This window comes from Monopterus albus, unplaced genomic scaffold (assembly GCF_001952655.1).
Source record: "Monopterus albus unplaced genomic scaffold, M_albus_1.0 scaffold46.1, whole genome shotgun sequence".
NCBI lineage: Eukaryota > Metazoa > Chordata > Actinopteri > Synbranchiformes > Synbranchidae > Monopterus > Monopterus albus.
Genome location: NW_018127926.1, coordinates 1,750,401 through 1,770,761, shown reverse-complemented (window position 1 = coordinate 1,770,761; position 20,361 = coordinate 1,750,401). Strand labels below are relative to the sequence as shown.

Sequence of the window (20,361 nt, the reverse complement as noted above, 5' to 3'; positions counted from 1 at the left end):
AACACTGACTGACATGGCAGCAAATGGAGCAAGATGTGAACAGCGTCAGAAACGTGCAGGAGCTAAAGGAAAACAGAATGGCAAGTCTGCAGGTTAGTTTTAGTAAACTTCAACTTTCTCAGTGTAAAGGTAGAGAAGTTAACTCTCATCCCCTAAGTGCCCCTGTAAAGTTCATTTTGTGTTATCTCTGATGATGACATGGGATGATAACTATCGTACCACCTCCTGGTTTGCAAAAGTCATAAAACATTTTCAAGCTGGTTCATTTTAGTTTGCTTTCAGTTTTTAAAGGAGGGAAATAGCTTGGAACAGAAATAGACATCTTGATTCCTTATGTATCATGGATTTAGCATCACCAATTCAACAGAATGCAATTATTAATGTAGTTACAAGTGTTTCATTATGTTGTGGTAATTGCATTTCTGTTTGTTGTTCAGACTTGTCCATAAGAGAAAGGAGACAGAAGGATAAGGAAAAGCGTATGTCTCTGGTGTTATGGAGGAAGCCTGTTACCACTCTACATTATTTCCTTCTGGAAACCCTCATCAAATTAAAGGAGTGGACATTAAAGTAAGAAGTTAAACAGGTTTTTCTAGTGTTCCCAGTTGGTGCACATTTGGGTGGTCAGAATGTTTGTGCATAAATGTGCTATTGATCTTTTGTCCTATTTGTTTTGTTTAACTGTATTGCTCAGAGATCAGAAACCATTTTTTCAGTTTGTATGTTAGAAACGTGTTTCATCATTGACATTTTGTTGTCTGTCTCTTTGTCCAGGCTATGGCAGCGACGAGGCACAGTGTTCTTAATTTTGGTGTTATGTTCTCTATTCTCCATCGCATACTCCACTGAGGGAAGACATCAGCATGTAAGGCTTGACTGATTAGTTTTGTTTTTTCAATGATGTTAATAATCAACACCATTGCTTCATCACAAACCTGTTTAAAGGTTAATGATAAGTCACTCTTGATCTACCTAAAACTCTCCTGTAAGAAAGCTTATGCTGGGAGATAATAAGGTCTGCACTATAGTCAAGTAACCCTTGATCATACAGTCAGTTGGCAGAAAGGCATGTCTACAAACCCTTCTGTTCAGGGATATGTCACAGTCCATTTTAAGATCCATCAAGCTTCAGCACACATTTATAACCAGTGGTGAAAAAAGTACTCAAATTGTACTAAGTTAAAGTAACAATACCACAGTGTAAAAATAATCAGCTACGGGTAAAAATTCTACATTTAAAATGTTACTTAAGAAAATGTATTAGCATCAAAACGTACTTGAAATATCAAAAGTAAAATTACTCATAATGCAGAATGGTACATTTCACATTCATTTATATTAATGGATTATAATTACTGATGCGTTATTGTGTTCATCGCATTTAATGTTGCAGCTGGTAAAGAGGGAGCTCATTTTAACTACTTTACATGCTTATAATTTGAAGTATTGATGGGTATTTTGTGAGTTTCCCACCAGGGATCAATAAAGTCAGATAATTATTTTATGTTTTGAGTAGTTAAATCTGATTCTAAAGAGTAACTAGTAACTCAAGTTATTAAATAAATGTAGTGGCGCAAAGAGTACAAGATTTGCCTGTAAAATATAATAAAGTCAAAGTATGAAGCAGCAGAAAATGAAAACACTCAAAGTACAGATACCTGAAAAATAAATATATTTATAATATAATCAAAAATATATTTTAAAAACTAAAATAATTTGTTTCAAATTATGACACTTTAGTCACCATTCCCTTTCTTCTGTCCCTCTGCTGATATGTTTATTCACTGCACTTTCTTTCACTGTAGTATGTTCAGTACCTGGAGAAGAGGTTCTTATGGTGTGCCTACTGGGTAGGCCTTGGGATCTTGTCCTCAGTAGGCCTTGGGACTGGCCTGCACACCTTCCTTCTCTATCTGGTAAGAGAATGCTAATGGTATGGAAATATGTTCACACAGAATATGAAAGAGTCATGCTGCACTGCATTAAGAGTAGCGTGCATGACAAGACACCTCATTCTGAGGGCAGCTGTGATAGTGAAGAGGTATTAAATTTTAAATTGAACAACAATAAACAATAGATACTCAAGTGAGAAAAAAGCAGAACTAATATGTTTGTAGAACATGAACTGGCTTTAAATAAAAGTTTATATAATCTTGAGCATATGTTGATGCAAACATTTCCCTAGATGGGATGTCTTTGAGTGTAATACAGTAGGTATAAATAGCAAGATAGCAGGGAATGGCTCTCAGTGATAAAGTTCACTTGCACACTAAGTGCACAAAATTGTGGAGATATGCACAATAAATACATGTAAACATGACAGTGTGTGTACAAAGAAGGATAAGGATAATCACCTTTATTGGCCAAGTATGTTGCACACAAGGAATTTGTTTCCAGTACAGAACTGATGGCAGCCATCTGCGGCGCCAACTCAACCGATGGCTCTAACCATTGGAAACTAATAACGATCATGATCCGGTGAGCTGTAGTCATCGTGTGTCCTGTGTGCATCCACAGTATGAATAGAATCATCTTTAATAGCCAAATATGTTTGAACATAAAGGAATTTGACTACAGTACAGAGGCTCTCAATGCGCTGCAAGGCAACAGGAATAGAAAATAACAATGAAAATAAAAATAGAGCAGTAAAAATTAGAATAAAAAAGCATGTGCATTCAAGTAGAAAATGTGTGCTGATGTATAAAATGGTTATATTTAAAATATATTGCACTGGGGTGATTACTATGTCCAGGCATACAGTCATGGGTTAAGTGTTCATCAGAGTGATGGCCTGGGGGAAGAAACAGTCCTTGTGCCTGGTTGTTTTGGCGTACGGTGACCTGTAGCACCATCCAGAGGGGAGGAGTTCAAACGGTTTGTGTCCGGGGTGTGAGGGGTCTGCAGAAATCTTCTTTGCCCTCCTTTTGATCTGTGAAGTGTACAGGTCCTCCATGGAGGGCAGGCTGGCACCGATGATTTTTTTCTGCACTCCTGACTGTTTGCTGGAGTCTGTTCCTGTCCTGTTTGGTTGCTGAGCCAAACCAGACAGTGATGGAAGAGCAGAGAGCAGACTCAATGATTCCTCCAGACTCCATTTCACCATCTCAGATGAGACCGGTGACCATTGCATCACCTGCAAACTTCAGGAGTTTCACAGAGAGGTTCCCTGATGTGCAGTCATTGGTGTAGAGGGAAAACAGCAGAGGGGAGAGCGCACATCCCTGGAGGGCGCATGTGCTGAAAGTCTGGGTGCTGGACGAATTTCCCCAGCCTCACTTGCTACTTCCTGTCTGTCAGAAAGCCGATGATCCACTGACAGGTGGGGGCAGTGAGCTGGGTCACTTTGTAGCGGAGGATGTCTGGGATGATGGTGTTGAACGCCCAGCTGTAGTCCACAAAAAGGACCTGTGCATAGGTCCCTGGGAAGTCGAAGTGTTGCAGGATATAATGCAGTGTCATGTTGACTGCAGCATCCACTGACCTGTTTGCCTAGGAGATAAAATGCAGTGGCTCTACGATGTCCTTCAGTTTGCCCATCACCAGTCTTTCAAAGGGTTTCATAACTACAGATGTCAGGGCGACAGGTCTATAGACGTTTAGTCCACTGATGGAGGGTTTTTTGGACTTATTGAAGCAGTTTTCCTCTAGATATATACCCTGCAACTTACTTTAGTTTGTTGTCATCTACACAAAGTTCATGTCAGTCCTCTAGTTGCCAGAGGGTGGCGGCCTACTCCATATTCATTGTCATTGACTTTTTCAGACTTGTTCTGTTTTGTCACCCGTCTGTCCGGGGTGAACCAAGAGTTAATGTAATTTTTCCATGACAGTCAGTCAGAATGACTGTAGGACTGAGTCACCAAGATATGTGTCATTTGTCATTTGGTTGTGGTCAAAAAGGAGGATTTAGCTAAATGAAAGAGAGGAAGTAATTCTGCACCGTAGTTCACTTTACGCTGGTGATGTGGCTTTGGTTCTGTAGAACTTGTGCTGATGTGGATCAGCTGAGTCAGCTATTTCTATTTTAATGAAACAGGGTAAGGTGAACTGATATAAGTGTGACCTTCCTGTTTTCCAGTACTGGTGTGTACCCCTTCTTTGAATGCCTTACAGCTCACCATGTGTTTGTTTAAGAAATTTCACAATATTTTCCTGTCTGGTAGTTTTTCTGTTTTTTTATATATACACTGTCCAACAATAATGCAGCGGTAGCAGTGGCTCATACTGTGTATTGTGTGTGTGTGCGCGCGCCTCTGTACTTGTGCGCAGATTTGCCAAAGGTGTTACCTCATCCTCTCTCCCCTCGGTGAGGGAGGTTTGTGAGTAGGCACTGTCATCTCCCTCCCCCCATATGGAACAACCCAGCATCTGTTAAAACAGATTTCTCATTTGTTTTTACCATTATCAGCTGTTGCTGTTTGCAACAGTGACTATTTTAAAACATTCCTTTGCAACCCATAAGTCTTTGATTCTCTCCTAGAATCAGTGACAAAATCCATTTTGTGTCACTCATCCTATCTAACGTTGCTCTTGGAAGTGATTAAAATCTCAATAGAAACCTTGTGGAAGGTTTAAAATTTCAGTGTCTCCTATCTCCAGTTTGAGCAAATCATTCTTTTCCTGCTTCATATTACAGCAGAAAATGATTTTGTTTGGACACTTGACTAAACCCATTCTTGTGAAATTTTGGAAGATCATATTCTATCTCATTTTTGCCATTTGAGGTAGGAAGGTACTTGTCAGCCTAACAGCTTGTAAATAGCCAATAATTTTACATTATTAATTGACCAAAAGTCAAAGTAGTTTCAGTAGCATGTTCAAGGAGCTGTAGCTGTGGGGAAATGTTTGTCTAGAGGCAATGCATTTGAAAGGATGGTTCAGCTTACTTACCTTTTCCCATTTCCTTTTTGTTACCCCTGTTCCATCTACCCAAAGCTGCTATTCTCTTCCACATCAACCCAGTATCCAAATGTGCAAAGAAAAAAGTTGACCAAGAAAACAGAGTTTTCAAAGATGAGTAGACATTCTGCCCCAATCTAGCACAAGGCCCTTTGATTTGTACAGAGACTGAGATTACAGAGATGAGGACAGTAAAACTTTTGACAGTTAGAGTCTTCCTATGGCTCAACAAACAAGTTGTTTGTGAAATCTATGACACAGCAAGAGAGAGCTACTAAAGCCACAGACAAACAGTGGCATTTTTTCACTAGACTTGAATGTGTTTTGTCCTCTCCATGAGAGGGTCAGAATATTAGGAACACCTCTGAATATAATGTAGTCCAGTACAACACCACCTTTAATTATGACCTCAAAAATAAACATATAGTTAAATGTATACATTTATGACAATTTCACCAAAAACTGAAACATTCTGAGCTTCATAATCATAGATGTTAAGGCATAAGTGTTGCATCGAATTGCGTACAATTGTACAGGTGTACCTAATAAAGTGGACAGTTGCTCGTAAGTTATAGGCAAGTTTAATAAAAGTCATTTGCTTATCACCAATTGTTCCAAACCTTTGACCTTGAATATGAATTGTATTTTGACCTTTGAATAATACATTTGAAACCCCTGCCCTTTCCTACGTCATAAGTGTATATTCTTATCCAGTAGGTCCTTAAGTTTGATGGTTTTTTGAGGGGAGAGCATACCATGTTGTTGAGAATAGTGTTGTCTATACAAAAGTCAATGCATGGACTGATAGTGCCACGGTGCCAATGTTCCCTTTCTGTGACTGGCACTGCATATTCTGAACAGTTCCAGAGAACTGCACAAAGAACCCCCACATTCCTGTGACCATCCCTGATTGTTCTACAGACATCTAAAAGCCTTCTTTACATTGTTGGCCACATATGTAAGCCTTCTGCTCACAAGGAGACAATTTCCTGTTCCCCAGGTCACTAAACCTTAGTTTATGTTCACAGTACAACAGATATAATCACAACTGCCTACTCAGTGTTGATGTCAGCCATTGACAGGAAACTCCCTGTTTTAATCTTAAAGGGGAAAAAAACACCGCACCAACATTCACCTCAAGCCTGAAGCACTAACAGTCCCATAGAGAGAATGAGATCACTGTGTCCTTGGGAAAGAGGATTCAGTCACTGGTATGATCTTATGATTCATCATAATGGTTTGGAGATCATTCCTGTGCAGCTAAGTACCTCATTCTAATCATAGTATTGTGGTTCAAGAAATAGATTATTGCCTTTATTCGTAGATTTGTCTAATAGCCATTTGATCAGATCAGTTATTTAAAGCTTAATCAGTTTTCCCCTGTAATGTTGGAGCTAAAGATGATGTCGACCTACCTCTTTGTCAGCTCCACCCTGCCCTGTTTATGAGAGAGCAGGGAGCTACTGGTGACCAGTCTGCCATGAATTTTATATGGTATCCCAAGGACAATTCCCAAGTTTGACTACTATCAGCTTAAAATTTAACCTCAGTCAGCTTAAGTTATTCAGAAAGTTAATTGCTGGATTTTCACAAAATTTGCTGTAGTTGCTGCAGGGAATTAATCCCGACATTTTTTTATGACGCCCATGGAACACACCCAAGAATGCTCCTCTTGCGCCATCCACAAGTCAGAATGTCATTTGCTGAGCTGATTCATGATAAATGGTGGTCTTCTACTTGTATAGTGCGTTTCTTTACATTGATGTGCACTCAAAGTACTTTACACTATTTTCCATTCACACACTGGTGATATCACCGGCAGCAACTAGGAATTCAGTGTCTTGTTCAAGGATGCTTTAACAAGTTGGGCATCGAACCGCCAACCACCGAGCTGCCAGTTAGGGGATGACCTGCTCTGTCTCCTGAGCCACATTGAGTCATGCTGCTAAGGGGGTTTTAATTGCCCTGTGGCTGATCCTGTTCTGTCACTTTCCCAGTAATCTTTAAATATTTGGATACAGGCAAGGCTGTTAAACAGGAAAACTGTCAGTATGTTTGTTCCATCCAACAGTTTCATACCCTGGGTCATAATGAAGGTTGAAGCTTTACAGGTCCACTGTAGAGTTGTTTTTAACTCCATATGATTAGTGGAATGGTGAATTTGGTGGGTACATGAATACATGCACTTGCTCAATAGTTACTGAATAGAGAAGTGGTTTATCCACTCTGTATGTCCAGAGCGAACAAAGGGGATCATTGTACTGCCTTTCAGGTGAGTGGATCAGAATTGGGTTATAAAGTTTGAATTACAGCTTAGCTTTTTCTTGTTAACACTGACTTGTCATGTCCTGAAGAAATGCAGATATGTGAAGTCCTGTTTGGTTTGAATGAGACTGGAGTCTGTTCCTGGGGGGTGCAGTTGCTGTCAGCACACTAATTGTGTGCTGCTCATCTACTGTCAGTGTTAACTATATCACCTGAAAAGGCATAATGGATTAGCTGTGCTGCAGTTACAGGTGGGCCAGGTGAGTCGTTAGACTGAGACACCTGGCCTGGCCTGGCATGATTTTTTTTTTAATGATAAATGATGACATAACTACCTGTCAAAGAGACTTTGTGAGTCAGTTCCTGTTGGAGCGCCTATGTGTCTGTCCCTGTGGGCAGATGCTTGATAGCACATGAACTGTGTTTGACCATGCAACAGCAGCTTATACTTAACTGGCAATATTTAACCTTTTCTCTGTTTAAAGTGCCTGCTCCTGCTGAGAATATTCAAGATTAAGGTTAATTACTTATATTAGCAATTGTATAGCTGTCAAATGATCAGAGATAAAAAGATATATTTAAAGACTGTGTATTGTGTATCCCGCTGCTTAGCTCCACCATGTTACAGTGTTTGCCTTATGTACAATCACTTGTAGGCACAGCTCATCCCATCCACATTTACTGTCTGTGTCTTAGGGTCCTCACATAGCATCAGTAACCCTGGCAGCATATGAGTGCGGCTCCACAGACTTCCCAGAGCCACCGTACCCAGACCAGATTGTCTGTCCCCAAGGTGAAGTGGAGGACAGCATCTCCCTCTTTTCCATCATGTCAAAGGTCCGACTAGAGGCCTGCATGTGGGTGAGTAGTAGTTTGAATGAAGAGACAGTACAGTGACAATACATTGGAGTGATCCACACAGCATGATTGTTTTAAACACAGCCCAAGTATACATTGATTTACAGTAAAAAGTTTGATATCTTGAATCCAAAATGATGTTGGTAGTGTGTGTGAATGTGGGGGGAAAAGTAAGAAAATGGTGATGTGTAACAAGTTGTGTATCCCTAGGGTGCAGGCACTGCCATTGGAGAGCTGCCTCCATATTTTATGGCCAGAGCGGCACGTCAATCAGGAGCTGATCCAGATGATGAAGACTATGAGGAGTTTGAGGAGATGCTTGAGCAGGCTGAGGGCGCTCAGGTCAGAGTTGCTTTCCATTTGATTTGAAGTTTTTGGCAAAGGTGACACTTAAATGTTTAAGGTATATAATTTTTCATTTAATTCACAAGCACTAAAAGGAAATAGGAAAAATCAAATCCGCCAAATTTTTCATGTTTAGTGTAAAAGGTAGCCCGGCTCGACTTTGTGCCTTCCACTGAAAACACAACTACACTGAATATTGAAATATCTATGCCTCTATTTTTGGTTCCACATTAGCTTAGTTGTTCACACTTTGCCCACCCACTCAATATGATACAGTGTTATCTGGTTTTGGTCTCCTCTTCATAATGCACAACTGACCATGTAGCCACTGTCCAGTGATTGGTCCAAGAGTGCCATGTGACTTCAGAGAAGCTCCTCCCTCCTTTTACTTCCAGTAAATCTGTATGTTCGTTGGTGAGTCACCCTGAGCACAGCTCCCCCTTTAATCATCCCTCGGGCTTTGCTCTCCCTCCCTCCCTCCTTCCCTCTTTTACCAGCCTTTAATTTGAATGACAGACAGTCCTGTCAGAAAGTTCACATGACTGGTGACTGCTGAGATCAGATGCTGAGTCAGCAGAACATAAATCAGAGAAGTTGTATATATATTGTCTTCTTCTCTTATTCTCCTTTCACTGGTTCTCAGCTGAATAGGCTGAGGAGGCCTGACCTCAAAACACGTCTTTCATTGTGGAAATCTATTCAGGATGTATCTACATGGTTATTTGACTAAGGAGCAATTTTACTGGTGTTTACTGGATTCTACTGAAGCACGTTTGTCAAGACATGATCAACACATAGTTCATGGGAATGAATGTACTGTAGAGATTTGTATTTGCTATGGTTATTGTTCTCAAGTTAAAAAAGAGAACACAGGCAACAGAAGTTCAGTAGACAAAGGGGGCAAAGTGTTTACACTAAAACAATGTAAAAAGATTTATTGAATTGCATTTTTTTTTTAAATATGACAAATTAAACATTTACTATTTTTTTTAATGGTAAAACTTCCATTGGATTTCACTGGCAAAGGATGAGATTCCAAGAAATAAACTTAAAAAAAGCCTATAACTTGTCATTTGTAAACTTTATTACTGTATCTTTGTGGGGTTTATTCACACAAGGAAAACTTAATTCTGAATTAAAAAAAAATATGCATCACAAAATCTGGATACAAAAAGAACTGATATGAATGAAATAAGATGGATTTGAAAACTGTTATTTGTTGAGAATAAAAATAAACTAAAATTTAAACTGAGATTGATGAGATGCCAGTTTTTGAAACTGCCTCTTAATCTCCCTTGTGTATCTGCTGTGATCTTCACCATATAACCACACGGGAATGGAGATGGGGTCAAAAGATTTGTATCGAACAGCTTTTTAGTCGCACTGCCACTGAAGTTACCGAAACAAACAAAAAAATTCTTACAGTGCTCAGAAATAGCAGGTCTTTTGCCACAGTACTCTCACCAAGGTTGTTGTACAGTAACTGGATTGCAGACAACACCACTGTTTGGTTAAGGACCATGCATCTGCGAGAAGTAGCGCGTGGTTATTTTAAGAGAAAAAGAAAGGGGTGATTATGTGTTCTGGGATATCCCTGTGTAAGTAAAATTTAGGGGGCAGATGAGTGTAATGGGTTGTCAAGGTCATATCAGCATATAGCTAGCTATTTAAAATTTGTAGAAAAATAATCATTCCCAAATATACCACTTCATATTTGGCAGCAATGTAGTGTTTAAAATTGTCTTTTTAAAACATTTTTTGCAGGATTTTGTGACAAGAGCAAAACTGGGAGTTCAGCATCTGGTTCAGAAAGTGGGATTTTTTGGGATCTTGACTTGTGCCTCAGTAAGTAGAAATGTGCAGTGCCTTGTTTAAAACATCCCTGTAGTCTTTATTTGACATGCATGCTCAAATATTTACACTTTAAGTACACATCATCGTAAAGATATTGACACATTCTAATAAGGAAAAGGTTCACGTCAAGAGTATAATCAGTACTACTGTCTGTTGTTGGTGTTTCAGATCCCTAATCCTCTCTTTGACCTGGCTGGAATCACCTGTGGTCATTTCCTGGTTCCTTTCTGGACCTTCTTTGGAGCAACTCTAATTGGGAAAGCCATCATCAAGATGCACATACAGGTTGGTAGCTAAAGTAAAAGGTTTATCAGTGGTGGTTAGACACTAGCAAAAGAGCTGTTCACCTCAGTGTACTGCCTTCTTTCATTTTTAACATAAGATATATATATATAGTTCTAAGAAAAGAGGATATACAATGCTGACTGATTCACTTTAAACAATCCCCACAACCTCAGAGTGTGGGAGAGATCAAATCTAGTGCTTGGGTCATGACTTGGTGACTGTGAGAAACTCCTAACTGTGCACTTACAGTTAACTCTTTTTGACATTCTGTTCATATGGAGATTCCCTATTCTGGTATGAGTTTTGGTATGCATCCAGACCATAAAACAGGTGACGCTTTTAAGAAGTCTTTAACAAGAGTTTGGATTTTTAAAGAATCTACTAGATCAAAAAAAGTTGTTAATTACAAGTGTATTGTTGAGTCTGCCACACCAGTGACTAATATAAGCCTCGACTGAGAGAAGCTCTCTCTGTGTGGGTGAGTTGCTAAGTGTCTTTACAAACCATCCATCTCTTGGTGGTACCAGCCAGTGATCTCACCCTGAGTCCTTGCAAATAAAGGGGCCCATCAAGCAGCAGGGGGTTATGGAGGATATAGAGTGGACAGACCTGAGAGAAGGAAACTGAGCAGACAGTAAGAGGCTGCAGGGGGCAGTTTTTGTCTTTTTTTTAATTTTTCTTATTTGTATTTTGAACCCCTTGGACATCACTTGTTATATCCTGTCTGATTTTGTCCAGGGGGCCATGTGTCATGCTGTTCAAAGCTGATCGGTTTCAGGTCCGGAGAAGAATACTGCGGTTTTGCCCCCCCAAATCATGTTGCTGCTTTGCAAACCACACAAAGCCCCTTGCAGTCCAAAATGTAGCTTACTGCCTGGTTTGAGTAATGTAATTTGTGTGTCTGTAGACACTGACAAATATGGCCTCAATTTTCTACAGCTGTGCTGCTACGATTAAGAATCAGAATGTATGTTTTTATATCAATCTGTCTATTATGTGTAAGAACAATTTCTTATTTTTTTTTTTTCTTTTTTTGGTCACATGTTGCATACCTGCACATAGGATCAGGACATAATACATTTAAAAGTTTGTCAATCTCTCTTATTTTCCTACAGAAACTATTTGTTATCATGACTTTCAGCAAGCACATAGTGGAGCAAATGGTGTCACTCATTGGGTAAGTGTCTGTCTTGGTGTGTGTGTGTGTGTGTGTGTGTAGGAGAGCATTAATCAGTTACTTTGTGGAGTCTTTCCCCTGGCTTTGTGGTTGGAAGTGCATTTATAAACATTTTCAGATGCATTTTGTCCATTGATTTGGAATCTCACGTGAATAAATGCTTTCACTGTGGGGGTATATGTACATGCATTTCTCCACACAAAGGCATTTCTTTCCCACCACATCAAACCCATCTCTGCAGCACTGGTGGGTGGTCAGGCATGTGAGGTTCCATCCGAACATGTTGATCTGACTCACCGCGTTCAGCTTTGACTGAGAGCATTACACAATTAGGCGGGAAACACGATCTTCTACTGACTCTCTGGTTTAACTAATGTATGTTAGACTGTAATATCCCAGTTGTTGGTTTTAATAAAATGTGGTTCAGGAGCTAGAGAGGATTGTCTTCTAACTGGAGGGTTGGCGGTTCGATTCCTGGTTTATCCAGTGTCCTTGAGCAGGACACTGAACCCCTAGATGCTCCAGGTGGTATCACCGGTGCGAATGCGAGTGCCTGTGTGCACTCTAAGTGGACTTCAGTCTGTAGAAAAGTGCTATATGAGACCATTTACCAAAATTGCCCATTCAAAGCAGAATGTGGATACTCAAATAGATCCTGATGAGATCTCTTGGGACCCAAGGGTTCAGGCTGGGCTGGGACAGAAGTTCAGGAATTATGTTGAGGTCCAGGTCGGGTTCAGACACATAGGCCAAACTTGAGGCTAAACTACTGGAGCACTCGGATGTCAGCTTTGTTTAATGATAAGGGGGAAAACACAGTACAAACCCAACTGCATCGGGTGTAGGTTGGGTTCAGACATTATATACTGTGCTATAAGCTTGCCAGACACGGATCAGGTTCAGAGAGAAATATGTGGCCTGATCCGTTATCTTATTCAAAGTAAAACTGAGATTCTACTACTTCAAATGAGCAGCTTACTTTTTACTGATATATTGGCTGTTAAATGTTGTTAAATGTTCACTTACATGTATGTAATGTGCACATAGTAACTCTGACCATATTTAGACCCAAATCTAACCTTTTCTTCTTGATTAAAAAAAAATTTCAAGGTTCTTTCCCAGGAAATTCAGACAGCCCTTGGTGACTCGCTCTGATGCATGCAAATGGTGCTTCATTGCTGATACACAATGTTTTGCCATTTGCTGTGTGTGTATTCATGTGTCCTTGCATGTAAAATGGGAGCGATAACAGGAATGAGCCAGTCAAAACTAGCTAGGATTTGAAATCAGCAATTACCCAGTCCCCTTCTGCTGTTTGTTTAGTAACATGTCTCTCATTTTTTGCTTAGTCTAGTCAAGTCTAGACAACATGTTTTTGTCTTGACCAGAAAGAGAATTGAATTTATAGAGTGGAAAGGCTGTGTGAGTGACTACAGCCTGCAGTATATTTTTCTTCATGTGGTAATGATAAGTTTGGCATCATGTAGAGATTCCCTTCAGCCTGTACTGCTGCTGACCAAGTGGTGAACCTTTACAATACCAGTGCCTGTATATGGCAGGAATTAATAAAATGCTATTCATTATAAATAACCCCCTGGTGAGCTAATTCGTGCTGCCTAATAAGGGCATGAATATGCCCTGATTAGATGTCTTTCCACCCAGAAGGCAGCTATGGTGGTAAAGGTGATGACATCATGTCGACTCACTTCCTGCTTGAAGGGGCTGACAGAGGCGCCTATAGAGAGCCAAGCAGTATAAAAGGAGGGCTCAGGACTTTCAGCCTCATTCCTCTCTGCTGCCTGCTCCTGCTCACAGTGGCAAGTAGAGGAGGTGGAAGCTCCACCGTAGGACCCATATGTAGGATGTGGTCTTCAGCAGTGGTTACAAAGATGTTGAGTGGATCATTGAGGAACGTTGGTAGTGTTCAGGGAGAGAGAAGACTTCATGAACTGCTCTCTGAGCCTCTTACAGGGATTAATTCTTCTAAATCTAAGGCTTCAGTTTTGAGCTCCATGTGTAAGGAAGGGTATTCAAAGGGTAAGTGATTTAATGTTCTCTCACTCATTTCTCTGTTCTCTGACATTTTGTGTGGATGCAAATGGGAATGCGATGCCAGGTCTGTGCCCAGAGTAGGACCAGCACTCCAGAAGCCCTTCAGTCAGTACCTGGAAGCACAGAGGAACAAGCTGCACCATGCTGGAGGAAGTGCACCAGCAGTAAGAACATTATTGCATACAATACATGACTAAGACATGCACTGAGTGGGACATCTTACTGTTTAATGTTTTGTTAGTGCTCTCTGGTGGACAAATTAGGTAATTAAGAAACTAAATTATCTCAAACATATCTTTGGCACTTTTGTCCTGCAGTTTTTTATTTATTAGTAAGATAGTGTGCATGTGCAATAAGTGGAAAACAGCTGGTTTTATCAGCATTGTTCTAGTTAGTTTGGATTCAGTGAGTTAAATTTTGCACACGGGGAGATTTCGTCAGTGTTATCATACCTGGATTTGCGTGCTTCTGAACTGTATTACATTCCGCTTGTATGATATTAATAGCACAAACACCCTAATTTTGGGTTTCCAGGATGAGAACTGGCTGTCATGGGTGTTTGAGAAGGTGGTGCTGGTCATGGTCTGCTACTTTGTCATCTCCATCGTCAACTCCATGGCCCAGAGCTACGCCAAGAGGCTGCAGCAGCTGAGGCACTCGGAGGAGAAAACCAAGTGATGACGAGGCAAAGCGGTACAAACATCGCAGCGACTGTGTTTGTGCTGCTGTTGAGAGCCCTCCACTCAGCCCCAGCCACTCACAGCTTAACAAACTTAACCCTCATCCATTCTCAAAGACGCTGAACCCTAAAAAAAAAAAACAAGCATTTGTTGGTATGTGTGCTTTTGAGGATGTATGTGCTGTTTACTTTTCATCCCTCTTCAGGTTTTGTAGTTCTTCCTCTCATCTCACTCTCTAGGTGTGTGTAGTGCGATTGACTCTACTGCTGATCTTAACATTTTATTTTAATGACTAAATTAACCCATTCATTGACCTCAGAAGTAAAGCAGCAGTTTGGTGGTGACTGCTGTGTGCGGGCAGTGCCCATCAGAAGCTATGCCTTATGCAAGATGGGAAGGTCTGACTTCCCTTGAATATAGTTCTTGACTTACAGACTTGATTTTTATTTAATTTTGTAACATGTATTGTATGTATTGATGGATGTTTGTACAGCATGCTGCCAGGACAACTGCTATTGATGGTCTTTCTTTTCAGGGTTAAATTCTCCTCATGTTTTTGGTCCATTTAAACAGTAAGACCAGTTTCTGTTTTTGTGTGGAACTGTCTTTTTAAAATGGTGGGAAAGAGCAATATTGACTTAAAACAGTGTGGTATTGATTGTTTGCACATTGTGTAAATATCTTAACGTCTTTCTGACAGTATGCGCAGATGTATTTCTCTGCTAAAGGTCTGTGCTGAGTCAACTTAAAAACAAAAAAGGTGAAATCATTTGTAAAGTGATATTGTACTCTCAGCTAACTAGTCCCATTTCTATTCTGTACATTTAGGTTGAAACTTTGATCAGATCATATATAAAATAGGTTAACTCATGGAAGTTCTTCCCAAGTCTGAGTCACTTTTTTGTATTCCCTTGTAGAACAAGACTAACTTCTAAATGTTCATCCTGATGAGTGCTGTTGTAATCTTGTGATGTTTAAGAACTTTAAGAGCTAATGCATAATTTTCTCTTAGGAATGACCATCTTGGAGGTAAGTGAACAGTTCAGCACTGCTTTTTAGTTATCCTTGGGAGCATAACTGCCTTGACCTTAATAGTTGAAGATAAACGGGCCCTCTGGAGACCTAACTAGTCATCAGGTTCTTTGTGCTGATTGTTTGCTGTCTACCATCCTGACTCCCAAATCCTCTGTGTTGTGGATATGTCCTGCCTGAAGCATTCTCAGTCGTATCTGGTCAACACCGGCTTGTGAAGAAGATCCCCTTCTATAGTCTTCACCGTCGGCTTTTTGACACCACCCCTTCCACCTTGTCAGCTAGCTTATCAGACTGGTGTTGGCTGTTTTATGAGCACGGCAGCAGCAGTCTGTAAGCTGGCTGACGTTGTGGGCCTTCAGCATTCTTTGCTCATGGCAAGTCTGCTCCTCAAGATGTCCATTTTTGGATACAACAACCTGTTTTTTGTGCCACTTTTGATTTTATGCCAATCGACCCAGTTTTGAAATACTGTCTAATCAAATTAATGGCCAATAAAATGAAAAAGTATGTCAGCTAATGTGTTTGTTACTTTACATTAGAGGCTGCTGCTTTTCCCATCATTTCTGAACACATTTACTAAATATACTTCCACATTTTCAAACTAATAGCACCAGCTGATTCTGCTACAAGGTTCTGTTGAGTCATTTTTTGGAGCTTTCAGTCACATCACACAATTTTCCGATTGTGTGATGATTGTCAGATGAAGACATTCAGTTGTGTTCAACTGAATGTGAAATGTCCACTTTTTGGACAGCTTTTTCAGAATCTAACAGCACTTAGGTACTTGTACATGAGATATACATGCCACTACATTTTAAAGGACCTTTAACTCTACTACCTTTATTTAGTTGTTGGTGCTAGTTACTTTTTATTTACATACAAAACATTTTATTAAAGGTCCAGCACTACCTCAGGTTCAGGTTTTCAGGTGATTGGTCCTGCTCAGGCTGGAGTTGCAAAAAGCTCTGATAGGATTTACATGAGGTCATTGTACACTAATATGAATGATAGATTGTAAATTGAAGCGGTTATTTTAGTTTGCTACATACAATTATTTGTGTGCACAAATTATATGGATTTAAAGAAAAACTTTCAGGGGCTGCATATAATAAGAGTACTTTTATTTTTTGATACTTTATTTTTCTGATGATACTTTAAAACTTTCTAAATTACAATTTTGAATGTAGAACTTAGAACAAAGTATTTTGACATCTAGTACTTCCAGTAGTGTTCTCATCTACACCAGCATTAAAAAGGATGAGTTGGATCATTCTTGACCTTGGAAGCAGCTGTTTATTTTATTTCAAAGTCCATAATAATTTGAAAAAAAAAATCCTCAAAGGGCACTGAACTCGCATCACTCCTGTCTGCAGATGTCACACCAAGCATCAACAACGTCCCATATAATGGTATTCTCCTGTCTACATAGTCCAAAGGAATGATACTAATGCTAGCACAGTTCACTGTAGCTGGAGATGACTTGCTCAAGAGATGTAAAGTTGTCTAGGAAGTCCTCTTCTGAGATCCCAAACTTAACGTACTGATGGATATAGGCTCTGTAAAATAAGAGTTTTTATTAAAAATCACAGGGAAGGAACATGAATAAAACAAAACAGATTACTGGTTTCCAAATGAACTTTTTCTTCCTCAACCTTAGCATTTTAATGTTAAATATATATGTATGTACACTACTCCTTTTTAAACATAATATATATTCCCTTAAGTACTTTTCATGTTTACTGAGCACTACTTTGCACTGATTTCATAGTGTTCAGACAAAGCTTTCCCTAAAAGAGATATCTGAGCTTTTTTTTTCTGAGTAAAGGATCGACTCACCTAGAGGCAAACATATTCCAGGCTTTTGCAACCATGTTATCCAAAGGTTTGAGCAGAGCCTGACTGTTACTGACCAGAGTAGCAGATTTTTCATACTTATTAAAAGGCACTGGGGATTTCCACAAGTTGAAAGCTTCCTCTGCTGAAAGCCAAGAGGTATACAGGGTTGGGTCCTCAAAGCCACCTGTGGGTAGAATATACTGTACATTAATTCACATCTCCTGTTCAGCAAAATATTAAAAAGCTGCTGATGCTGTTGCAAACCACCACAGCAGCCTGTTCTCAGTTAACTTTCAGAAACATCATCTCCTTCATGATTGGTTTATCAAGAGAAATAAATAAGGAATGTAAATGCTGAGTTAATTTTTTGTTTTTAAATAAAATCCACACTTTCCAACAGGCTCTCTGACCTGTCTCTGCACTGTAGACATCTTTCCCTCTCAGTACAAGCAGGTTAGCCACAGAGGCGTTGAAGCTGCCACCTGTGACACTCCTGGTCCGCTCAGAGCCTGAAGGTGGACGGACCTGCCAGTCTATACCTGATGCAGGACACACAACAAAGGATCCTCAAATGTAGGCCACAGTTAACTGAAACTGAAGCCACAAACCAGATTCTGAGTGAACTTGCCTTCCTCCATCTTGCTGTTGGAAATGAGCATCTGTCGCAGATGTTTGAGCAGCCCCGGCCAGCTGAACGTACTGTAGGCTATAGAGGAATTAGGCATCTGAGGGATAGTGCATACACTGAGCAGCTTGTATTCTGGGTGGCATGTGAGAGCGCTCACCAACTCACCTGTGACAGAGAAACATTAAAGAATAATGTTATCATTAGGGTTTATGATGGGCTGGTTAGTGAGGATGGCATCAAGTAGAAGCAATTCACCCAGAGGATTTCTGCTGTAGACTCCGTGCGAGTCCGCAGTGAGTGCAGGCTGCAGCACGCTGCCCAGCTGGTGAGCGATCACCCTGTTGACATCACTGAAGGAGATGTGTTTGATTTTGAGCAGCTGACTGCAGATCCTGTGAACCGTGTCGTTCTCGTGCACCAGGATGGCATCTGACAGCTGATAGAGATGAGCCAGTGTCAACACTGAGTTGTAGTTCTGGACAATCACCTGGACAGGTCAAGGGAAAAGGATTTTAACAGCAAATTGTTATTAAGACTGTGTTTTGTATACCTGTGAACTACTGAAAGCACTTGACAGCAGCATCCGTACCTCTCCGGTCCCGTACGGCCAGGTGAGGTGGTTCAGGATGAAGGACTTTGGATAGATGTCTCGGAGACACTGAGTAACGTAGGTGCCAACCCCAGACCCCGTCCCCCCTGCCACACTCATCATGGCCATGAAGCCAGACAGTCTGTCACAGCGCTCCACCTCTCGCCTCACCAGCTCCTCCACCACCTCTCTATGACGGGGGCCATGGACACAGTACCTACACCAAGCACACACATATAACACATCAGTTTTTTGCCCCACTTCCATTTATTTTTAACACAGACGACTGTGCTCCTGTGTTTCTGTTGTTTCTGTAAACATGTAAAACATTACATTTGATATCATTTATGCATTTGGTATCATTCTTGTTTGTGGCAACGTTAGTTACATATACAAAACAAACCCAAAAATTAATCAATGTCAGTTACTAAAATCTAAATGGCAACTATTCTGTTAGTCAGTAAAGTGTTTCAGTAATTTTTCTAGCAAAACCAGATTCTCAAATGTGATGGTCTGATGCTTTTCTTTGTCATAAATGACAGAAAACTTGATAATATATTTGTGTTTTGAACTGTTGATCCAACCGAAGACATCATCTTGGGCGGCATTGCTATTATGTAACAGCAGCAGTAGATGAGAAGTATAGGAACAAGTCTCTTTGTGGTTGTTGCTCTTTTGGATTCCCTGCAGAAATAGATGGGGACTTTTTAAAAAATATTTTCCTCACCCATTAGCCCAGTTGTTTCCAGATCCCTGCTTCTGACTGAAGTGCGAGGTGTCTCCATACTTCCATCTGCCAGACTTTGCAGCCTTGGTCATGCTCTGGTTGATCACTTTAGGCTCCATGTCTATCAGCACCGCCCTGGCCGTAAGATCTGATATAGAAACACAAAGACAGATCTGAACACTTGCCTCACAGCTAGTAACGGGATAACCCATTTATTTTATTCCAGACGAAGGGATGAACTGGCATAGTACCGCCATGTGTGGTCTGGTAGAAGAAGCGCTCACAGCTGGCTGCGCTGTATGTTTTTCTTGGTCCCTCCCGGACATCAGTACAAACGACGTCAAACAGCTCCTGACCCACCTGGTTACCGCACTGACCGAGCTGAACTGTCACCACAGACATCTGTCACCCAGGTCAGATTTTCTGTAGGCTTCCGGTTACAGGATGACAGCATACAAAATGAAGCAACTTGGTAAATTCGCCCAGTGAATAAAATGTTTTACACCTGTAGCCAACCCGCTATAACCGTCTGTGAACTGCATTTCGAGCTTGTTGCCGCCACAAGAAAGCAGAAAGGCATTTCCGGCCAAAACTTTCAAAATAAAACACCTATTCCTGCGTGCAGAATGTGGGAGAATGTTGCTACTTTGTTGATAGGGTTTCGTACAAGCATTTAATAAACTGCATACAGTGTATTTAATCTAAACATTATAGTGTAGTTATAAGCAGATATAAAGACAATGATGTTTTTATTAGCGTACAGTATTTATCAACAATTAGGTTGTAACTTCAGTGAAGACTTTTTTAAATGGCTAAAGCTGTGTTGTAGACTATTATTTTATTTACTATGATTAAGTACAAATACACCAGCCTCCACTTATGTGCCCCCACGTGGATTGTTATATTATAGCCTAGTTACTGACAAATGTATTAATATTAATCATTACTATATGTGCTTACACATTTTGTAGTTTTATATATACCTAGTTTATGACTATATGTCTTCCAAATGCTAAGTAGGCATGTAGCAGTAATAGTAAAATGGTAGTAATAGTAGTAATGGTAGTATAGGCTATTATTAATGTTTTTATTATGTTATTAAGGTGTTTGTCGTCAGAATGTGCACAATTA

At 40.2% G+C, this 20,361-nt stretch overlaps 2 protein-coding genes across 2 annotated transcripts; one reads left to right on the top strand and one right to left on the bottom strand.

Moving 5' to 3' along the window:
* Window positions 1-6: 6 nt before the first annotated feature.
* vmp1 (vacuole membrane protein 1) lies at window positions 7-15,290 on the top strand. The gene is made up of 11 exons (XM_020600437.1): window positions 7-92; window positions 438-570; window positions 775-865; window positions 1,806-1,916; window positions 7,861-8,025; window positions 8,233-8,364; window positions 10,132-10,212; window positions 10,390-10,506; window positions 11,622-11,683; window positions 13,800-13,899; window positions 14,270-15,290. The coding sequence occupies exons 1-11, from the start codon at window positions 14-16 to the stop codon at window positions 14,411-14,413; spliced, it is 1,215 nt and encodes a 404-aa protein (XP_020456093.1). The 5' UTR covers window positions 7-13; the 3' UTR covers window positions 14,414-15,290.
* tubd1 (tubulin, delta 1) lies at window positions 14,479-19,773 on the bottom strand. The gene is made up of 8 exons (XM_020600436.1): window positions 19,482-19,773; window positions 19,231-19,378; window positions 18,504-18,720; window positions 18,170-18,401; window positions 17,915-18,079; window positions 17,697-17,825; window positions 17,287-17,470; window positions 14,479-17,006 (listed from the first exon to the last, which is right to left on the bottom strand). Exons 1-8 carry the CDS (start codon window positions 19,630-19,632, stop codon window positions 16,901-16,903), a joined length of 1,332 nt encoding a protein of 443 aa, XP_020456092.1. The 5' UTR covers window positions 19,633-19,773; the 3' UTR covers window positions 14,479-16,900.
* Window positions 19,774-20,361: the final 588 nt, after the last annotated feature.

What these genes read in the sequence shown, in the direction of transcription:
- vmp1 (XM_020600437.1), top strand. Translation starts at nt 14, where the DNA reads ATGGCAGCAAATGGAGCAAGATGTGAACAGCGTCAGAAACGTGCAGGA. An exon ending in TCATCAAGATGCACATACAG is followed by an intron (nt 10,507 to 11,621) that starts GTTGGTAGCTAA and finishes ATTTTCCTACAG; the next exon opens with AAACTATTTGTTATCATGAC. An exon ending in CAAATGGTGTCACTCATTGG is followed by an intron (nt 11,684 to 13,799) that starts GTAAGTGTCTGT and finishes ATGCGATGCCAG; the next exon opens with GTCTGTGCCCAGAGTAGGAC.
- tubd1 (XM_020600436.1), bottom strand. Translation starts at nt 19,632, where the DNA reads ATGTCTGTGGTGACAGTTCAGCTCGGTCAGTGCGGTAACCAGGTGGGT. An exon ending in GGAAACAACTGGGCTAATGG is followed by an intron (nt 18,721 to 19,230) that starts GTGAGGAAAATA and finishes TGCTTGGTGTAG; the next exon opens with GTACTGTGTCCATGGCCCCC. An exon ending in TGGAATATGTTTGCCTCTAG is followed by an intron (nt 17,007 to 17,286) that starts GTGAGTCGATCC and finishes CTTATTTTACAG; the next exon opens with AGCCTATATCCATCAGTACG.